Below are 17,578 nucleotides of genomic sequence, written 5' to 3' on the forward strand. Positions count from 1 at the left end.
GGATTGCACACCTAAGATGATGCTTCTGTATGTGTGTGTGTCTGTGTGTGTGTTGCGGGGGTAACACACGTGGGATGATGTTTCTATGTGTGTGTGTGTCTGTGTGTGTACGTTGTGAGGTCACACACCTGGGATGATGTTTCTGCATGTGTGTGTGTATGTGTTGTGGGGTCACACACCTGGGATGATGTTTCTCTGTGTGTGTTGTGGGGTCACACACCTGGGATGTTTCTGTGTGTGTGTGTTGGGGGTGATGTTATGTGTGTGTGTGTTGTGGGGGGGTGATGTTTTTCTGTGTGTGTGTGTGTATGTGTTGTGGGGGGTGATGTTTCTGTGTGTGCATGTGTTGGGGATATTATTTGTATGTGTGTGTTGTGGGGGGTGATGTTTCTGCGTGTGTGTGTGTGTTGTGGGGGGTGATGTTTCTGCGTGTGTGTGTGTGTTGTGGGGGGTGATGTTATGTGTATGTGTGTTGTGGGGGGTGATGTTTCTGTGTGTGTGTGTGTGTTGTGGGGGGTGATGTGTGTGTGTTGTGGGGGGTGATGTGTGTGTGTTGTGGGGGTGATGTTTGTGTTGGGGAGGTGATTTGTGTGTGTGTTGTGGGGGGTGATGTTATGTGTGTGTGTGTTGTGGGGGGTGATGTTATGTGTGTGTGTGTTGTGGGGGTGATGTTACGTGTGTGTGTGTTGGGGGTGATGTGTGTGTGTGTGTTGGGGGTGATGTGTGTGTGTGTTGTGGGGGGGTGATTTTGTGTGTGTGTCTGTGTGTGTGTTGTGGGGGGTGATGTTATGTGTGTGTGTTGTGGGGGGGTGATGTTTGTGTATGTGTGTGTGTTGGGGGTGATGTTATGTGAGTGTGTGTTGTGGGGGGGGTGATTTTGTGTGTGTGTGTCTGTGTGTGTGTTGTGGGGGGGTGATGTGAGTGTGTGTTGTGGGGGGGTGATTTTGTGTGTGTGTGTGTCTGTATGTGTGTTGTGGGGGGGTGATGTTATGTGTGTGTGTGTGTTGCAGGGTCTGCACACGTGTGTGATGCTATCTGGAGGTTCTGTTTTGTCCTATGGGTCCTGGCCTTGTCCTCATCCCCATCGCAGACTGAGGGGGCCATGCTGCCCCCCCATCCCCCGCTCCTTGGCCCCCATCCCCGGCAGCAGAACTCCCAGATGTGGCCGCCCGCCCCCGAGTCTTTCTGGGGGCCGTTCTGGACTCCAAACCTTCCTCTGTGAATATTTTGCTGTACAAGTCTCTGCGTCTTGATCCAATTTCTGTGATTTATATTTTCCATAATTTTCTCTGGTCAGGATTTTCAGATTTACGACCCGCGTGCGCTCTGCCGTCCTGCATTCTGGAGAAGGCTGTCTGTGTCTACCCTGACTGCTGTCTGCTGGGAGTGCACTCTCCTGCACTGCTTTTCCCCGACCAGGGCCTGGGGTGCGCCCCTCACGCAGGAGCCATTCCCGCCTGCCTCTGCCTTTCTGGGGGGTGGCAAAGTCTCCTTCGCAGCCCTGCTCTCCTCCCTCACCCCCTCCCGAGGCAAAATTTCTCTGCCCCCAGTGGATTGATAGCTGGCGCAGACGGACGGGGTCTGGGGCTGCGGGTGAGGCCTGCAGATCATCCCCTTCTGCACAAAGACCCCATGGAAGTGGAGAGTGGAGGGGTCCTATAGGCTTGGGGGGGATGGAGCCTACGTTTTAGAGGGAAAAGCCATGGGCAGCGTCTGATGGGCATCCGGGCACCACCCTGGCCGTAGCAGCAGGTGGCACGTGCTGGCCAGTATCCTTCTGAGCTGGCCCCGCGGATGACCAGGACGCTGTGCCATTGGCTAGCCCCTACCTGCCTCCTCCCGTGTCCCCCGGGGCCCCCATGCAGAAGCAAGTACACACTGTGAAGGGGGGTCTGCGGCTTTATTCACAGGCCCCAGGCGATGGAGGCAGCAAGGACAGAGACACGGGGGATGCCCGGGGATGGCCTCTCCACCCCCAGGATTGTCAGGGAGCCCCTGACAGGATTGTGGGGGCTGGAGGATGTGGAGTCCCACGAGCGGCCCTGGTGTGCAAGAGGGCGGAGGGTCTCTGCCTCGAGGGGCCTTTCTGGCCTCTCTACTTCCAGCGCCCGCCGACTTTGCCCTTGGCTGGGGTCCCAGCCTTCTTGCTGCTGCAAATGGGAAGCAAGTGATCCTTCAGGGTCAGGGCCTCTGGCTGTGCCCCTCCTGGTCCCCTACCCTGGGCGGACTCTCAGCCTGACCCCAGGCTGCTCTCAGGGCACAGGCCCGGCCCAAGTTCGTGGCGCACACCCAGCTTCAGTCCAGGCAGTGCCCACTCACCTGTGCCTGGCGGGCCTAGGTCGTTAGTGTGGTTAGGGGGCTGGCACGTGAGCCCAGAGCACCCTCCCTCTGTCCTCCCTTCCTTGCCTGAGGTACCACTACAGACAGACCCCCGAGCTGGGGAAGACTGTCTTGGCAGATAATGATAATCCTAGACGCTTGGCCTCAAAAGAGCTCATGCCCCTCCAGACGGTGGCCTCTGAGGGGTGGCGGTCCCAGGAGCCTGCCCCGTTTGTCTGAGGCCTTCACGTGGCCGCAAGCCAGGAGGAGCTGGGTGCAGGTGAGGGATGAAGGTGGGCGGAGGACAGGAGTGCCCCGGCCCGCGAGGCCGGCCCCATTCAGACGCGGCTGCTCAACAGGACACCTGGCTGGCAAAGGCTGTGCCCTCACACATGTTCCTGGGCACCCTCAGCACATGCACACATTCCTGGGCACCCTCAGCACATGCACACGTGCACACACGCAGGCACATGCACACCACGCCAACTGCCCGCCCTCAGAGGGGCCTGCAATGACCCCTGATGGCACAACAGGGAGGCCATGAGGTCACGTGCACCGCGGAGGGGCCTGCCCTGGGCGCCGCAGGGAAGCCAGGGCTACAGGAGGAGGGAGAAGAATCCCAGAAAACATGGAAACTCCAAGTAGCCCCAAACACTGCGATCCTCGGGGAAATGGAACTGGCTGTGCAGCTGGGCCTGGTGACAGGATCCCCAGCGTGGTGTCGCTGGGGGCACCCTGGGTGCAGCCCCATGCAGGTGGTCGAGTAGCTGTGTCAAGGGATCCTATAGCCCCCGGGGACACGATTTTATGGAAGAGGTGTCACCATCCTGAGGAGTCCATGATTTTGCCCAGCATCACAGAGGGGCTGGTGATGAAGCCCTGACTGCTTAATTCCCTGTCCTAGGTCCCCTTGGAGGGTGGGACACTGGCAGGATACCCTGGGGCCCAGGTTGGCCACACCAAAGGCCCCCCGAGCAGCCCCTTGTAGGGGTCCCCTGGCTGCCCTCTCCCTGCAGCCAGTGCCAGACTCGGGGCGAGGGCGTGACAGGCAAGCCCCACCGGGCTCCCTCCTTCTGACTCTGCCATCCCCCAGGGCTCCCCTGCGTGCAAGAGAGGGAGGGGGCTCTGGGTCCCTGGCCACAGTCCTGCGCATGCTGGCCCGGGTGGCCTGGCCGGGTTAGTCTCATTACTGCCCTGCCAAGGCCAGCCACCACCAGCCCTTGTTAGGGACTGGCTACAGCGGCTGGCCCCGAGGGCCCCTGTGCCCAGCACGGAGCGAGGACGACAGGGCTACTTACTGCTTCTGGGCCTGGTCAATGCGGCTCCTGAGATTGATGATCTGTGGACAACATGAGTGACTCACTGCAACCACCCGAGGGCCAGGCCTGCGTGTACTGGGTGAAGGCCTGTCTCCACTGCAGGATGGGCTGGGTTGCGTGACCCAGGGCTGCTGGGCCCCCACGAGGCCTCCTTGGCTCCCTTACTGTCTCCTGGCTCCTTGTGCAGGGGGACACCGTCCCATGGCCCTTGGGCTCGTGCCTGGACTTACTCTCGCCGGCCTGTACTGGCCTGGACTGCCACACACAGCAGCCCGTAGCTGGCCACTTACCTTCAGCCTGCGGCAGGATGTGGGGCGGGGGGCACGGAGCATGGATGGGGTGGGGGGAGGGTTGCAGGTGAGGCCTGCAGACCTCTCCTTCCCAGCTCCGGCTCCCTTCAGCGCTGAGCTCAGAGCTCCAAGCGGCCCTCCTGCTCCTGGGCCAGCCGCTCCCGCCCTCTTGCCTGCGCCCAGGGGCACTCTGTGGCCGCTGCTGGCTTGAGGCGGAGCTCCTGGGAAGGTGGGGGCCCTTCCTCGATTCCCAACAGGGCAGCGGCCACTGGGAAGCCCCTGGTTGCAGGCACGAGGAGAGAGCGGGGGCAGGAGGAAGGCTCCAGGCCCCCTGCCGCCAGCATCCTGAGCGATCCAGGTTTTTGCCATGCGAGAGGTTCACCTCACCGTGCAGCGCACACCCACGGGCCTGGCCCAGGGCGGACCCGGCTACTTACAACTTGGCCAGCATCTGCACTCTGGCCCGGACATTCATGATCTAGAAAGACCAAGATGGTTACAAGGCTGGATGGGCGGCTGGGGCATCGAGGCCCCTCTGTGGGCTAGCTTGGCCTGGTGATGGCCCTCCAGGCTCTGGAGCCCCTGGGGGCCCGCTGTGGCCACATCTATCCAGAGCCAGTGGGTCCCTGACTCAGCTCTGGGAGCACAGCACGGGAAGGGCCTGGGTCCTGTGCCGTGAAGCCTATCTCAGGGCCTGCCCCTCTGGCAGAGCCCCAAGGGTGAGGCCAGGGCTGTCCCTCATGCCTGGACCCCCTGGGGACAGCTCTGGGAGGGAGTGTAATCGCCCTGCCTCTGTCGGAGGGGAGCTCACGGAAGCTCAGGTGGAACAGGTGGCCTGCCCAGAGCCCCCAAGAAGGAGCTCGGATTTGCCCGGCTGGCTTGGACTGGTCGCCCCGCACCCGCTGCACCCTGGTAGAGCACAAGCCCTGTGGGCACAGCTGCCCTCCCCGGGGCCTCTGGCGGTGCTGGAGGGTGGACATCGTGGCCTTAATGGTGATGCTGGAGTGTCTGCATTTGCCCCGAGCACGCAGATCACCCGTGGCTGCGCACCTCACCCCTCGCCCCTGGAGCCCACATGGGTGTTTGGGAGGGTGGGAAACAGTTTGGCTTCCACCCTAGCTCCCACATTGTACCCCAAGCCCTGAGGCCGCCCGGGAAGGCTGCCTTCCCCAGTCCCAGCTTTGCTTGCAGCGATAGTGCCTGCATGGGATGGTGGCTCTGCTCCATCCCAGAGGGGCACAGTCCCAGGCCCCTTTTCCCAGCCATGGGGTGCAGTGTGTCACCCCTCTCTGCCTGCCCTGAGGAAGCAGGTGTCTGGGGCCCTGGTGGAAGCCAGAGTCTGGGTTTGCGGAGGAGGCTCTGCGGAAAGGACGCCCCACGCCAGACGGACTGGGTGCTCCGGGGCTGAGCTGGGTGATGATGGGGACTTTCTATAAGCTTAAAGGGGTTCCGAAAATGAACCCTGAGTCCACTTGGCCATGGCTGCTCTGCCATGACAGTCCTCATGGCAGGGGTAACCAAGGCCGCCCAAAGGGGCTAGGTTCATCGCTCAAGGTGCTGCGTGGCCAGCCAGGAGGACGGGCTCTGGCCACAGTCCCCAGCAGGAGAGCAGCCTCAGCCAGGGGTCAGTGGCAACAGCCTGTGTGGGCCTTTCAGGGCCCAGGTCCCTGGGGTGGGCAGGTCCAGAGTTTGGTAGCGATGCAGGGAGGTGGCTGCTCTGGCTGGTGGGTGAAAGCCGCTAGGGCCCCAGGGCCGGAGGTGCCGGGACTCACATCATATTTCTGGCGTTTCAGCTTCTCCCCAAACTCGAACTTGTCGATCTCCAGCTGGTGCAGGGTCTCCCAGAGCTCCTTGGCCTTGTCCCTGCGGCAGAGGAAGTGGTGAGGCTTCATTGAATAAGCCCCAAAGGCAGGGCCAGGCCCCTGGAGTCCTCCTCCAGCCACTGAGGAGCACGGTCCTTGGCAGCCTGAGGAGCAGTCGGCAGCTCCTGCAGGGCCACCCCGTGGGGCTGAGCCCCACAACACCCACCCCTCACCTCAGTTTGTCTTCACCGAGGTGGTCGATGTTGAGCGGCTTGCGTCTCTCAGCCAGAATCTTCTTCTTCATTTCCCGGGCTGTCTGCTTCTTGCCTCTCTTCTGGTCAGCCTGTAGGGGACAGGCCCAAAGAGAGGGGCCTGGTCTCAGGAGGGCACAGGGTGTAGCCCAGACTGAAGGCTGCCACCGTGCTCCCAGCAGCGGCACACACCTTGGCCAGGTAGCTGCTGTAGTTGGCTCCCATGGAAGACAGAGCTTTCTTCTTCTTCAGGTCGTCCTCTGCCCTCCTCTTGGCATCTTCCTCCTCCCTTCTGGCCTTTTCCTCCTGTGGTGACCCCATCCCCAAGATGCTCAGGGATAGAGAGAGGGCTGTGCTTTCTGGGCAGGCTTTAGGAACCCACCCTGGGCTTACAGCTGTCTGGCAGGGCCCACCCTGGGCTTAGAACTATCCAGAAGGAAGCTCCAGGTCTTGGCCAGGATTTGTTTTCTGGCAAGGGGTTCTGCAGGGCGCTGGGGCCTTAGCCAGTGGCTCTGATCATGAGCCAATGACAATGGGAACCCCAGGAGGAGGAAGGCCTCAGCCCCCTGCATTTCTCTCGGCCTGGGGCTCATTCACTGATGAGGCAGCAGTGTGGATGGTGCCCTCACCGCCAGTCTGTTCTGGCGCTCCCTCTCCTTCTCCGCACGAATCCTCTGCTGCTCCGCTCTCTCCGCACGGCGCTTCTCCTGCAGCCAGAGAAGGGGGGGGTCTGCTCGGCCCTGTCCCCAGCTCCTCCAAGGGTGTCCACCAGCCCCTGCTGCAACCTGAGCTGCCCCACTCACGATTCTCTCTTTGAGAGCGATCAGCTCCTCCTCCTCCTTCTTCCGGGCTTCAAAGTGGCTGTCGATGAGGGCCTGGAGCTCCATTAGGTCTTTGTTCTGACGCTTCTTCTGGATGTCCTGTGGTCAGGGGCAGTGGGCGTGAGCCCCACCCATCTCTCCAACCTCTGCCCTGCCTGGCCTGCCTTGCAGCAAGAGGTCCCTTCCCTTGCCCCAGCAGAGAAGCCCTGACTCCCTTGGCCACCATGAAAATGGCAAGTGGCAAGGAATGTTTTGCCTTCTCCACATTGCCATGGCTGCTATCCTCACAGGGGCCAAGGGTGGCCTGATTCCTGAGCCACACAGCAGGGATGGTGCCAGGCCATAAGGTCCTCAGCATCTTTAGGATGGACTGGCCCTGACTTGGCTCTGTCATCATCCTCAGAGATGCCCTGCATGGGCCTGGCAGAGAGAAGACTGCAGAGTGAGAGAAATTGTTGGATAAAATAGATAGGCATGTGAATAGATGAACTGATGGATGGGTGGATGAGTGAGAGAGGATGGAGACAGATGACTGGGTGGATAGATGGATGATTGGAGAAATGGATGGATGAATGGATGGATAGGTAGATGGGTGGAGGGATGGATATGTGGATTAATGGTAGAGGATGCGTGGATGGTGGGTAAGTGGGTGGGTGTGGGTGGATGGGAGGATGAATGGGTGAATGGGTGGGTGGGTGGGAGGGTGGATGAGTAGATGGTTAAGTGAGTGGATGATAGATGGATCGATGGATGGATGAGTAGATGAATGAGTGGTATGATTGGATGGATGGATGGGTGGATGGGTGGGTGAGCAAGTAGATGAATAGAGAGATGAGTGAGTGGATAGGTGGGTGAGTGTATGGATGGGTGGTTGGGTGGGTGAGCAAGTAGGTGAATGGAGAGATGAGTGAGTGGATAGGTGGGTGAGTGTATGGATGGGTGGGTGGATGGATGGATGAATGGGTGAGTGGATACCTGGCTGGTTGGATGGATGGAAGTAAGGCAGGATGGATGCATGGATGGATGGATGGATGGATGGATGGATGGATGGATGGATCGTTGGATGGATGGATGGAGAGATGGATAGGTAGGTGGGTGGTTGGGTGGATGAATGGATGGATAGATGGTTGAGTGGATGGGTGGGTGGGTGGGTGTATGAATTGATAGGTGAATGGGTAGGAGCTTACTTGGGTGGGTGGATGGATGGATAGAAGGATAGATGGAGGAGAAGGGAAGAGAGATGTTTATTTTTAGAGGGGTTTCCTCTGGCCCAGGAATAAGTTATGGTAGAATTGCCCGGACCCAGGAGGCCCCAGCTGTGGCTGCTTGGGAGGAAGTGACCTTCTGAGGCCTAGCCTAGAGCCCAAAAGCTGGGGTGTGGGGAAACCGTGGCCATGTTAACCAGAGTCTTGTAAACTTACATCGAAGTCCACTTTCTCCCCTTCTGGGATCTTAGGAGCAGTGAGTCTGAAGAGGAGACAGAGAGGCCCGTGAGCAGAGACCCAGGAACCTACCCCAGAGGGTCAGCCTGGCACTTTCCCCACTGGCCCCTGCTGACCCTGGTGCCCTCCTGCTCTGGCCCCCAGCCAAGGATGCCCACCTAGTGGCACGTTTGCCCCAGCTTTATTCTTATGAAGTTTGTAGCCCACCATCCTGAGAGTGGCTTGAGCCCCTCAAGAAGGCTTCAGCTTCCAGCGCCACTGTCTGCCTTTTGGCTTCTGGCCATTGCAATGTCACTGCACCCCAGCTACCAGGGAGGGCACCTCTGTTTCCTTCTCAAACAGATAAATAAATGCAGCCAGGTTGGGTGAGAAGCTACAGCCACTGTGGGTGGCTGTGGCCTCCCTGGGCAGGAATGGCTGCTGCGAGCCTGTGCCTTTCCCCAGCTCCTCTTTCATCTTTCTCTCTGGGGGCCCAAAGGAAGGAGGAGAGGGGGCTGGGAAGAAAGCAATCTGAAGGGGAAACGAGGCCCCCTCTCCGGCTGGGTGTGCAATCCCCTCCTCTCACCAATACATTCCAGATGCAGCAAAGAGTTAAAACAACAACAATTTTTTCCAACAAACCATAGAAGAAAGTGGAACTAAATATCAATCAGAAACTGGAGCAGAAAAGGGTTTCCTAAGCTCAGAAGCACCAGAAGGTGCCTCTAAGGGAAAGAAGGCCAGATGACGCCACGCAAATGAAAAACTTATGTATGTGAAAAAAAAAATGGAAAATGGAAAGGCAAAAAAAAAAGACTAAAAAAATATTTTCAGCAAATACAGAGAAGACTTATATCCTTATGCAAACTGATGACTAAGAAAACACAGAGATTCTTCCACCAGGAGACAAATGAGCAATGGCCGTAGCTACGAGTTCTCAGAGAAGAGACGACCCATCCCGAACTCAGGGAAACGTTGGCCCCAAGTGACTGTTAGGGCGCAAAGCCAAACAACCATGAGGTGCCGTTTCTCATCCATCAGAGGTTGCAATGTAAAAGCACGTTCCTGTCCCTGGGTGAGGAGGGTGTGGGACACAGACCCGCTCACATCCCACGTAGGAGACGGCGTTGGCCAGGCCCTTGTGGAAAGCAATTTGGCAGTGGATGTCAAAGCCTTAAGAACATTCATACTCTTTGACCCAGTAATTCCAGTTCTGGGAATGTGGCCTACGGAAATAACCCTAAAGTCGGAAAACGCTTTCCAACCAGCGTTATTTATGATAGTAAAATATTGGGGAAAGCCTGCAATAGGGGAATGGTTAGGAAAATTATGGTTTGTCCAATTGATGGAATATTATGTGGCCATTCAAAATATTTAAGAAGACTGTGTAAAAACATGGAAAAATACTTATGAATAGTGCTAAATTTTAAAAAAAAGCAGAATTCAAGGCTGTAGAGACGGTATGATGTTTGAAGAACAGGGCCGACTTTAAATCTTTTTTTCCAAGCGCTATGCATGGAAAAAAGGAAGAAATAAGGCTTTTTAGTTCTTTCTGCTTCTTTTCCACAGTCTGACTGGCTGGGTGGGAGAATTATAGATGAGGTTTTTTCTTCATTTGACTTTTATATATTTTCCAAATTTTCTTTCATGAGGTGTTTTATTTTCATAATGAAAACACAAACAATTTTTCTAAAATGAGAAAATATCTCATGATCCGGCATTACTGTACTTAAAATCACTGAAAAATACAGTGCAAAGGCTGGGAATATGCCGGCCTCTTCTTCTCAGAATCTGCAGTGCTCCCCAAGTGGGAGCCAACAGTGAGTGTGTGCTAAGATGCTCTAAGATTCCACTTCGCGCAGAGCAAAACGCAGGCAAGAGTACTCAAGAGATAAAAGGGTGAATCACGTAGCGAGTGCTGTGGCTTGTGAATACCAGTCAAAAGCAGAAAAGTCAGAAGAGCTGCGTTAAAAAAAACCAACGCATGAAGTGCTCACAAGCAGGTGCGATGGGGACAAGCTCCTCTAAATTCTGCCCCAAAGGGGAGCAGGGGCCCCTGCACAGCGAGCTCTTTTGGACACGGTCAGGGTGTCATTCTGAAGTGGGTTTCTGGGCTGAGTCCCCCACCTTTCTCCACTTCTGGACTCACTTTCCTGTCGCTTTTCACATCTAGGGCTCTGGGAGTCCTAGAAGTATGGCGGGGCATGGTGTGGTCCCCCGAAGGCCGCGGGGTGTTGCGGTGGCCAGACTCCCTGCACCCGGTGCCCTGCCTTCCTTCCTCGACTCTCTCCCACCCACCTCTCCTCCCTCCTTCCTCATCAGTAGCCCCCTCATGCAGGAAGCCCTATTTGTCTGCACCGGATGACCCTGGGCAAAATCACACCCTGCTGGGCCTCCCAAGCCCATCTCCCAGGTGACCCTCATCCCTTCCACCCTGCGCTCTGAGCGTCCCTCCGAATGCAGGCTCCAGGCATCTGGCCCTGGCCCGCTCCTCCGCCTCCACCACGGAACACACGAGGCACCAGGCCTGCCAGGACCCCACACTCACTGGGCCGCCCCCACCCTAGAACACGCTCGGCGCTGGGCCTGCCAGGACCCCACACTCACTTGGGTCTCGGTTTCTCCTCTGGTCCGCACAGCACCAGTGTGAGGAGAGGGACACCAGCATGGGGAGAGGGACACCAGCGTGGGGAGAGGGAGAGAGACAGCCTGGGTGAGACTGGGCGGCCTGCAGCCCTGGATTCCCCCTTGCTGAAGGCCGCCATCCTTTTCAGCTGGGTGTACCCACAACCCCCAGAAACAAGAGGGTCCTGTTTCCACTCTAGGCCTGCAAAAGCCCCTGGCAGGGTCGGAGGGGAAGAGCTCAGGGCCTGGGAACGGGAGGAAGGGTGAGGAAGAGGTAGGGAAGAAATAGGAGTGAGACAGGCAGCGTCCTTGAAGGCTGGGAAGGGAGGAGACGGAGGAAAGAGGACAGGGACTCGGAAAGAAGATTGGGAGGAAAGGGGCTTGGCAGAAAGGGGAGGGGGGCGTGCCTGGCCCGGGCTCTGGCACTGCTGGCTGGTCCCGCTTGCTCCCCCTCCGCTGTGTGGCAGAAGCTCGGAGCAGTGGCACCCCCGAGGCCCTGGCAGCCCGACCCCAGCGGCACTGTGCGGAGCAGCAAGGCCTGGCCCTCCGAGGCCCCCGTGCCAGGGGAAGAGAAAGAGGACAGACGGAGAGGGAGGCAGGGCAGCGTGAGGCCCCAGCCTGCCCTCTTTCCCTCATGTCGGCTAGAGCCAGGGTCCTGCACCTCCGGCGGTGGGGACGGGCCCTTACCTTCCACGTCCTCGTCTGCGGTGTCTTCCAGGTGGCAAAAGGCACAAGCACACATGCAAGAGAAAAGCCAGCGCAGCTGGGGGGAGCAGTGGGCAAGGGGCCTGTGGCGGGCAAGGGGCCCACCCCTCTCACTCGGACCCTCTCTTCTCCAGGGTGTGCCTGTGGGGCTCTACAAGTGCCCTAAGCTGGGGCTGGTAATCAATGGCTGGGGAGGGGGTGGAAGGGGCTGGGTGCCCAGTGGAGCACCTGCCTGGAAGACCTAGTGGAGAATAGGAGGGACGCAGGGACCTCGTGGGGCAAGGTGGGGGGCTAAGGCACTGGGTCTCATCTGTCCTCCTGGTCTGTCCTCTTGGGTCTGGCAGGGCCAACCTTGGAATCTGAGATCTTCCCCACCAAGAGGGTTTTGCAGCCGGGATGGGTGCAGCCCCTTCACTTCGTGCTTCCCGGAGCCTGACCCCTGCCTGTAAAGGCTGTGTTACTGGGTGGAACCCAGCAGTTCATGGAATAACTACAGCCCTCAGGCCTCAGGAGCCTCTGCTGGCAACGTGATGTCTAACTGCTTGCTGGTCTCAGCCCCAGGAGCCCCTGCCTGAGTCCAGAATGTCCACCACAGCCCCCATCCACAGGCCAGGAGCCCAGACGCGCTCATCCCTGACCTCCCTGGGGCCTGCCCTCTGACTGCCACACGGCTGCTGTCCTGAGACTGGACCCCTCTTGGGCCCCCCTGCTACCTCTCCCTAGCCACCTCTGGGGTCTGCCTGGCCTGGCCTGCCCTGGCCACCCTAATAAGGGGTGGCTTCCTTTAGGATATACTCTGCTCCTAGACCCTGGGGTGGACCTGGCTGGCCTGGCCCGGCTGGGGCCCAGGAGGGGGGTCTGCCACTGGCCTAGTGGCACCCGCCCATCCTGTCCCTTTAGTCCCTGCTCTGGGCCTTAGGTGACAGCAAGGCCGTTGACATGCGATGCCCTCGGCCCTCTGAGTCTGACCCAGCACCGTTCCCTGCACTTGGCTAAGGCCAGCAGGCCTGGGCCCGGGGGTGGGGGTCCTGCCTTGCCAGTGCCTGGCCTGGGGTGCACTAGTCCTTGAGTCCTCCTCGCTGGCAGATATCTCAGTTGCCTGGGAGCCCCCTGCACCCCACAGAGAGCCCGCCAGCGCTCTTGGTTTTGCAGATAGGCCTGAGGTCACCCGTTCCGGATGCCTTGGGGCGCGTGTGCACCGGGAGTGAGCGGTGGGGCATCCTGAGCGTTCCAGCCAAGGGCCCAGAAGGAACAGCGTGGTGAGGACGATGAATGGGCTGCCCGCCCTGGCCTCCCTGACTTAGGGGTTTTGCTGGACGCAGTATGTGGCTGAGGAGCCCCTCCGGGTGGGAAGGCCAGCCAGGGAGAGGGCGAGGTCGGGTGGGAGGCTGAGCGCTTTCAGGGAGCGAGCACACAGCCAAGCGGCAAAGCTGTCCTGCGGCCCTGCCTCCTCTGCTCCTGCTCCACCCTCCCTTGCTGTCTGTCTGTCTGTCTGCTGGCCTCAGTGCTGGTTCCAGAGTGGCCCAGCAACCCTGTCATCTCCACAGGCCATCTCCTGGGCACCTCCCTGCATGGCTGGAGTCCCATCCCCCTCCTAGCATGTCCCTTCTTGTCCAGGGGCCTCTCCAAGGCTCGAGTCATGCAAGAGCTCAGGCCCAGCAGGGAGGAGCCCCTCAGCCCCACAGCCCATGAATGGGGGGAGCTGAGAAGCACTCCCCAGCTGGGGCCCCTGACTTGAATGTGCAGCTCTCTGACCTCCACCCAGTACGGCCGGCCCCACTACCAGGGAGGGCAGGCCCACCCAGGGGGCCTCCTCACTCCGGGTGTGTCTGGCTCGGGCCCAGGCAATGGGTGGGATGCTGGGACCTGACTGGGCCTTTGCACGCATGGCCCCTGGCTGTTCCAGGTCCCCAGTGTCCCCACCTTGGGCCTCAGCCTGCCTTTCTGCTTCACTCCACTTGCCCCTCCACCCTCCCTTCCACCTCACCCCTCCCTACCTTCCCGCTTCTGGCTTGCTAACTGGGGCAGGGTGGAGGCCTCTCCTGTGCTCTTCCCACCCCACCCTGGTGGATCCAGAGGGTCCCAGTGGACCCCAGCACCGTCCTCCCAAGGCCTGCTCTGCCTCGGCCTCAAGGCTGGCCACCCCCACCTCCCACCTTCCTGTTGGCAGCCCAGGAAGAGCCTCGTTGTCCCCAGGCTATGGAATCAATCCTCTCTGCCTGGGAGACCCAAAGGAAGCCTGCACCGCATCGGCCAGCCCTTCCCAAGCCAGGGTCCTCACTCTGTCCCCAGCCCAGAGGCCAGAACAGGTTAAGTTGTTGGTGGCAAACGTCACAAGGGGTGGGCAAGAGGGAGGAAGCGAGAGAGGACAGAAAGGAGGATGGGGGCTCTGGCCACAGGCTGGGGAGCGCCGGCGTACCTTCTTGAACTTCCTCTGCAGAAGCAGCATCATGGTGGGCAGAAAGGGCAGGAGGGAGAGAAAACCAGTGTGAGCGGTGGCAGCGCAGAGAGGGAGGGTGGGCAGGGCCGAGGTTGGGGAGCGAGCAGGCCAGGCTGTGCAGGGTTACGCGGCCCCTCTTGTTCCTTCTTGGGTCCTGCACCCCCCACATGGCCACACGTGCCCATGTGGCATTGAAGTCATGCACGTACCTGGTTCATGAACTTCATGGGCCAAGGAGGCCACGGAACAAGAGGCAAAACCGCGGGTCAGAGGTCAAAGGAGAAGGGTCCGAGGTTAATGGAAAAGCGGCCCGTCGCCACTCGAGGCCGAGGGTGGGGTGCGTGCGGGGAGCGAGCAAGACACGGTCAGAGTTAGCCCAGGCGCGGCCACCGCCCCAGTCCCATGTCCCCAAACCCTGCTCTCAGCATCTGGGAGCACCCCAGGTGGGGAAACTGAGGCTCAGAAGATGGCCGGTAGCTGTGGCTCTTGCCCTTGGTGGAGCAGGCTCGGTACTGGGGCTGGGTGTTCCTTTGCTCGCCCCCATCCCCTGTCTGTCCTGGGGCGCCCCCAGAAGCGTGACCATGCCTCTGGCCAGGGCACGAAGGCCCAAGTGCGAGGTTGTATACTGGCCGGGCAGCACCAGGGGCCCACGAAGGCAGTGCTGGTAGTCCTGGGAGGCAGAGCCACAGATGGGCCATGGAAGACGTCCCCAGGACCCCCACTTCCTGCCATCCCAACAGCTGGGGCCCCTTGTTCTTTCCCTGATGGGATCCTTTCCACCCTCTGAGGGTGCTGGCAGCCCTGGGCACCAGTGATGGCTCTGCCTGCTGATCTGGGCATGGGACCCCAGCCCTCCCATCTGCTCCCAGCCTGTGTGCACCTCAAGGGTCTCACAGTAGAAGGCTGTGAGGGGGCCTGGGGGGCTGATGAGGGCACGCACATGAGGGAGCTGACTGTGCCAGGCTGCAGGGTTCTGCCCCCAGCCACCTTCTCTCCCCTCACTCTGTGCTGTCCCAAGATGTGGCGGGGCGTCCTGGCCAGGCCCAGGGGTCTACGCTACCAGAGGCTCTTGACTGCCTACCCTGGGGTGGAGGACTAGGGTGGGCCTACGTGTCCCCTCTGCCCCATGCTTGGGGACACCCTGCTGACCAGCAGCCCAGCCTGCACCTACCCGGGGAGTCCCTGGCCCTACTGCCTGGGGGGCTGTGGGGAAGGAGGCCCACCCTCGAGACCCTATTCTCTCTCTGGTCAAGCATTGGCCACAGTTAGTGGGTTACATTAGGGCCACATGTGGGGGCCCCTTGGCTGGCTGGTACCTCGTGGCTTCCAGCCTCTCCCCCTCTCCCCCACCCCCACGTGGGCTCCAGCCAGGCCCCGGGCCCCACATGGGGACAAGAAGTCCTGTGTCCTCATACCTTCCTCATGGACTTCTGCAGCTGAGGAGAGCCGGGGGTTGCAGGTGGCAGGGGGAGAGAGGAGAAGGTTAGACAGGGGCACACAGCAATCCTTAGAGGCGGGGTGGAGGTCAATGTTGGGTGGGGCAGGAAGGCTGGGGAGTGGGCATGGGGGCCAGGGCCTTGGACCCCACTTACCTTCCTCCTGGGCTTCCTCTGAGAGCCGGAGAAGCCAGGAGCAGGAGAAGGCGGGGTTGGGGGAGAAAGGGAACAGAGACAGTGATCAGAGTGTACTCAGGCCGCAAGGACAGGAGGCCAGCTGGCCAGGAGAAGAGGGCCTGGGGCTCGCTTGGCTGGAGTGAAAGATGGGGCTCAGTCCTGCATCTCCGGCCAGCCCCGGGGAGCACGGAGTCCCACCAGCAGAGCTGGTCACTGTCAGCTGGGCTGGACCAGGCCCCTGAGAGGGGTTCTGAGGCCCCTCCCACCCTCCTGGGGGTCCTGGTATTCCAATGCCTGGAGGCCTTTGTGCACAGAGGCCCTTGTTGAGTCCTGCTCTGCAGGTGGCAGAAGTGAGAACGGGGACAAAACCCACAGGGCCTGCGGGAAGCCCCGGCTCTGAGTGCACCCGGAAACAAGGCTGGCACTGAGGGGTCTTCAGAGTCATGTCGCGTGAAGACCCTTCCGTGGCCTCCGGGCCTGCCACGTGGCTGCCTCAAGAGAAAAGATGGTTCCCCAGAGCCATGTTTCCCTCGCAGAAATGAGTCTTTCTACCTTTTCAGCAGAAAAATAAATGTTTTGCTCATGTTGTTAGGGTAGCCAAGTGTTTTCAAAATATTTTCAAAACATAGCACTCAGGACTCCTCATAGGACAGCCCTGCCTGTTAAGGTTGCGTGAACGCGCTCCCCAGTTGAGCAGGTGCCAGGGATTCCGGGGCAGTGCCGTTGGCCTGAGAACCACCGCCCCGCACGGTTCCCAGGTGCGCCCACGCCCGCCCACGCCTGCCCAGGCACGATGGAGACGCCCACAGACCACACCTGGCCAGCACAGGGAGGGGGCTCCAGGCTCCACCCAGGGTTACAGCACAGGGTTGGGGGGTGGTATGGAGGGATGGAGACACAGAGAGACAGAGATGGAGATGGAGGTGGAGAAATGGGGACAGAGAGGCCAAGAAAGACAGAGACTGAGAGAGAGAGGCAGGGAGAGACAGACCAAGAGGCTGAAAGATACAGACAGAGAGAAGCTGAGAGATACACAGGCACACAGAGAGACAAGGGTGCCAAGAGAGACACGGAAAGGAACTGGAGAGAGATGGAGAGACTCTGAGATGCCGGGAGGGCAGAGATAGAGAGAGAGGCAGAGAGACAGCAGCACTGGGCACGGTGGGGCAGCTGGTGTTAATGAGAGTGAGGCCTTCATGACCAGCCCCAGCGAACCCCACACACCATGGCACACAGAGGATGAAGGATTAATGAGGGATCATGAATGCATATTAATCGATTAAAGAGACAGGGGTTAGTGATGATTTAACGACTCATTCATCATTAATTAAGTGATGGCCTCATTCATCATTAATTAATGATGAATGGTGATTGTTAATGACTAATGATAAGGAAGATGGATGGTTGATTGACAAGCTCAAGGAGGCCTGGAGCAGCCTGGGGAGGGGGTTCTGTGAGTGCCACACGGGAGAGGGGGGTTAAGTTCCAAGGAGGGGCTGGGGGGACTTCCGGCGGTTGCCAGAATTACCTTCTTCTTCGTACTGCTCTGCATTGGGACAGAACAAAAGAGGGGAACCACGTTAGAAGGGGCCGCCCGTGAAGGGAGGAGGAGAATGAGAGGCCAGTGTGTCCCAGCCCTGGACAGGCCAGCGACTCCCCCTGCCCAAGGGCTCGGAATCAGGGGTCCTTGGGCCCAGAGCAGGCACTGGGGAAGGCAGAGGCTCTGGTGATGATGGTGGCTTTTGGGGGGCTTGGGGGTCCTGGATGCCCACATCCCACAGTGGGCATGAGAGAAGGGGAGAGACAGGACCCAGAGCCTGACCTGCAGGCCCCTCAGGACCGTGCGGCCACACATCGGGGAAAAGACAAGGCCCCCCAGTTGGACACCTATTTTCCAGGGGTCACTCAGAAGCCACCCACGGGATGCAGCTGACGTAGGGCTGCCAAGGGGACACATGGTATGCGCAGTCCA

At 59.6% G+C, this 17,578-nt stretch overlaps 1 protein-coding gene across 18 annotated transcripts; it reads right to left on the reverse strand.

The window, feature by feature from the left end:
* Positions 1-1,837: 1,837 nt before the first annotated feature.
* On the reverse strand, positions 1,838-17,171 carry TNNT3 (troponin T3, fast skeletal type). Of its 18 annotated transcripts, XM_055272080.2 has the most exons (15): positions 17,135-17,152; positions 15,586-15,603; positions 15,409-15,429; positions 14,203-14,214; positions 13,973-13,987; positions 11,536-11,559; positions 10,831-10,849; positions 8,224-8,269; positions 6,785-6,901; positions 6,611-6,688; positions 6,174-6,287; positions 5,964-6,073; positions 5,701-5,791; positions 3,618-3,658; positions 1,838-2,150 (listed from the first exon to the last, which is right to left on the reverse strand). In XM_055272080.2, the coding sequence occupies exons 9-15, from the start codon at positions 6,866-6,868 to the stop codon at positions 2,096-2,098; spliced, it is 573 nt and encodes a 190-aa protein (XP_055128055.1). In that variant the 5' UTR covers positions 6,869-6,901; positions 8,224-8,269; positions 10,831-10,849; positions 11,536-11,559; positions 13,973-13,987; positions 14,203-14,214; positions 15,409-15,429; positions 15,586-15,603; positions 17,135-17,152; the 3' UTR covers positions 1,838-2,095. The 18 variants fall into 18 exon arrangements, with proteins under 18 accessions (XP_055128055.1, XP_055128080.1, XP_055128045.1 ...); XM_055272105.2 differs by lacking the exon at positions 11,536-11,559; XM_055272070.2 differs by lacking the exons at positions 14,203-14,214; positions 15,409-15,429.
* Between the last annotated feature and the right edge of the window lie 407 nt (positions 17,172-17,578).

The sequence above is a fragment of the Symphalangus syndactylus genome, chromosome 1 (genome assembly GCF_028878055.3).
Source record: "Symphalangus syndactylus isolate Jambi chromosome 1, NHGRI_mSymSyn1-v2.1_pri, whole genome shotgun sequence".
Lineage (NCBI taxonomy): Eukaryota > Metazoa > Chordata > Mammalia > Primates > Hylobatidae > Symphalangus > Symphalangus syndactylus.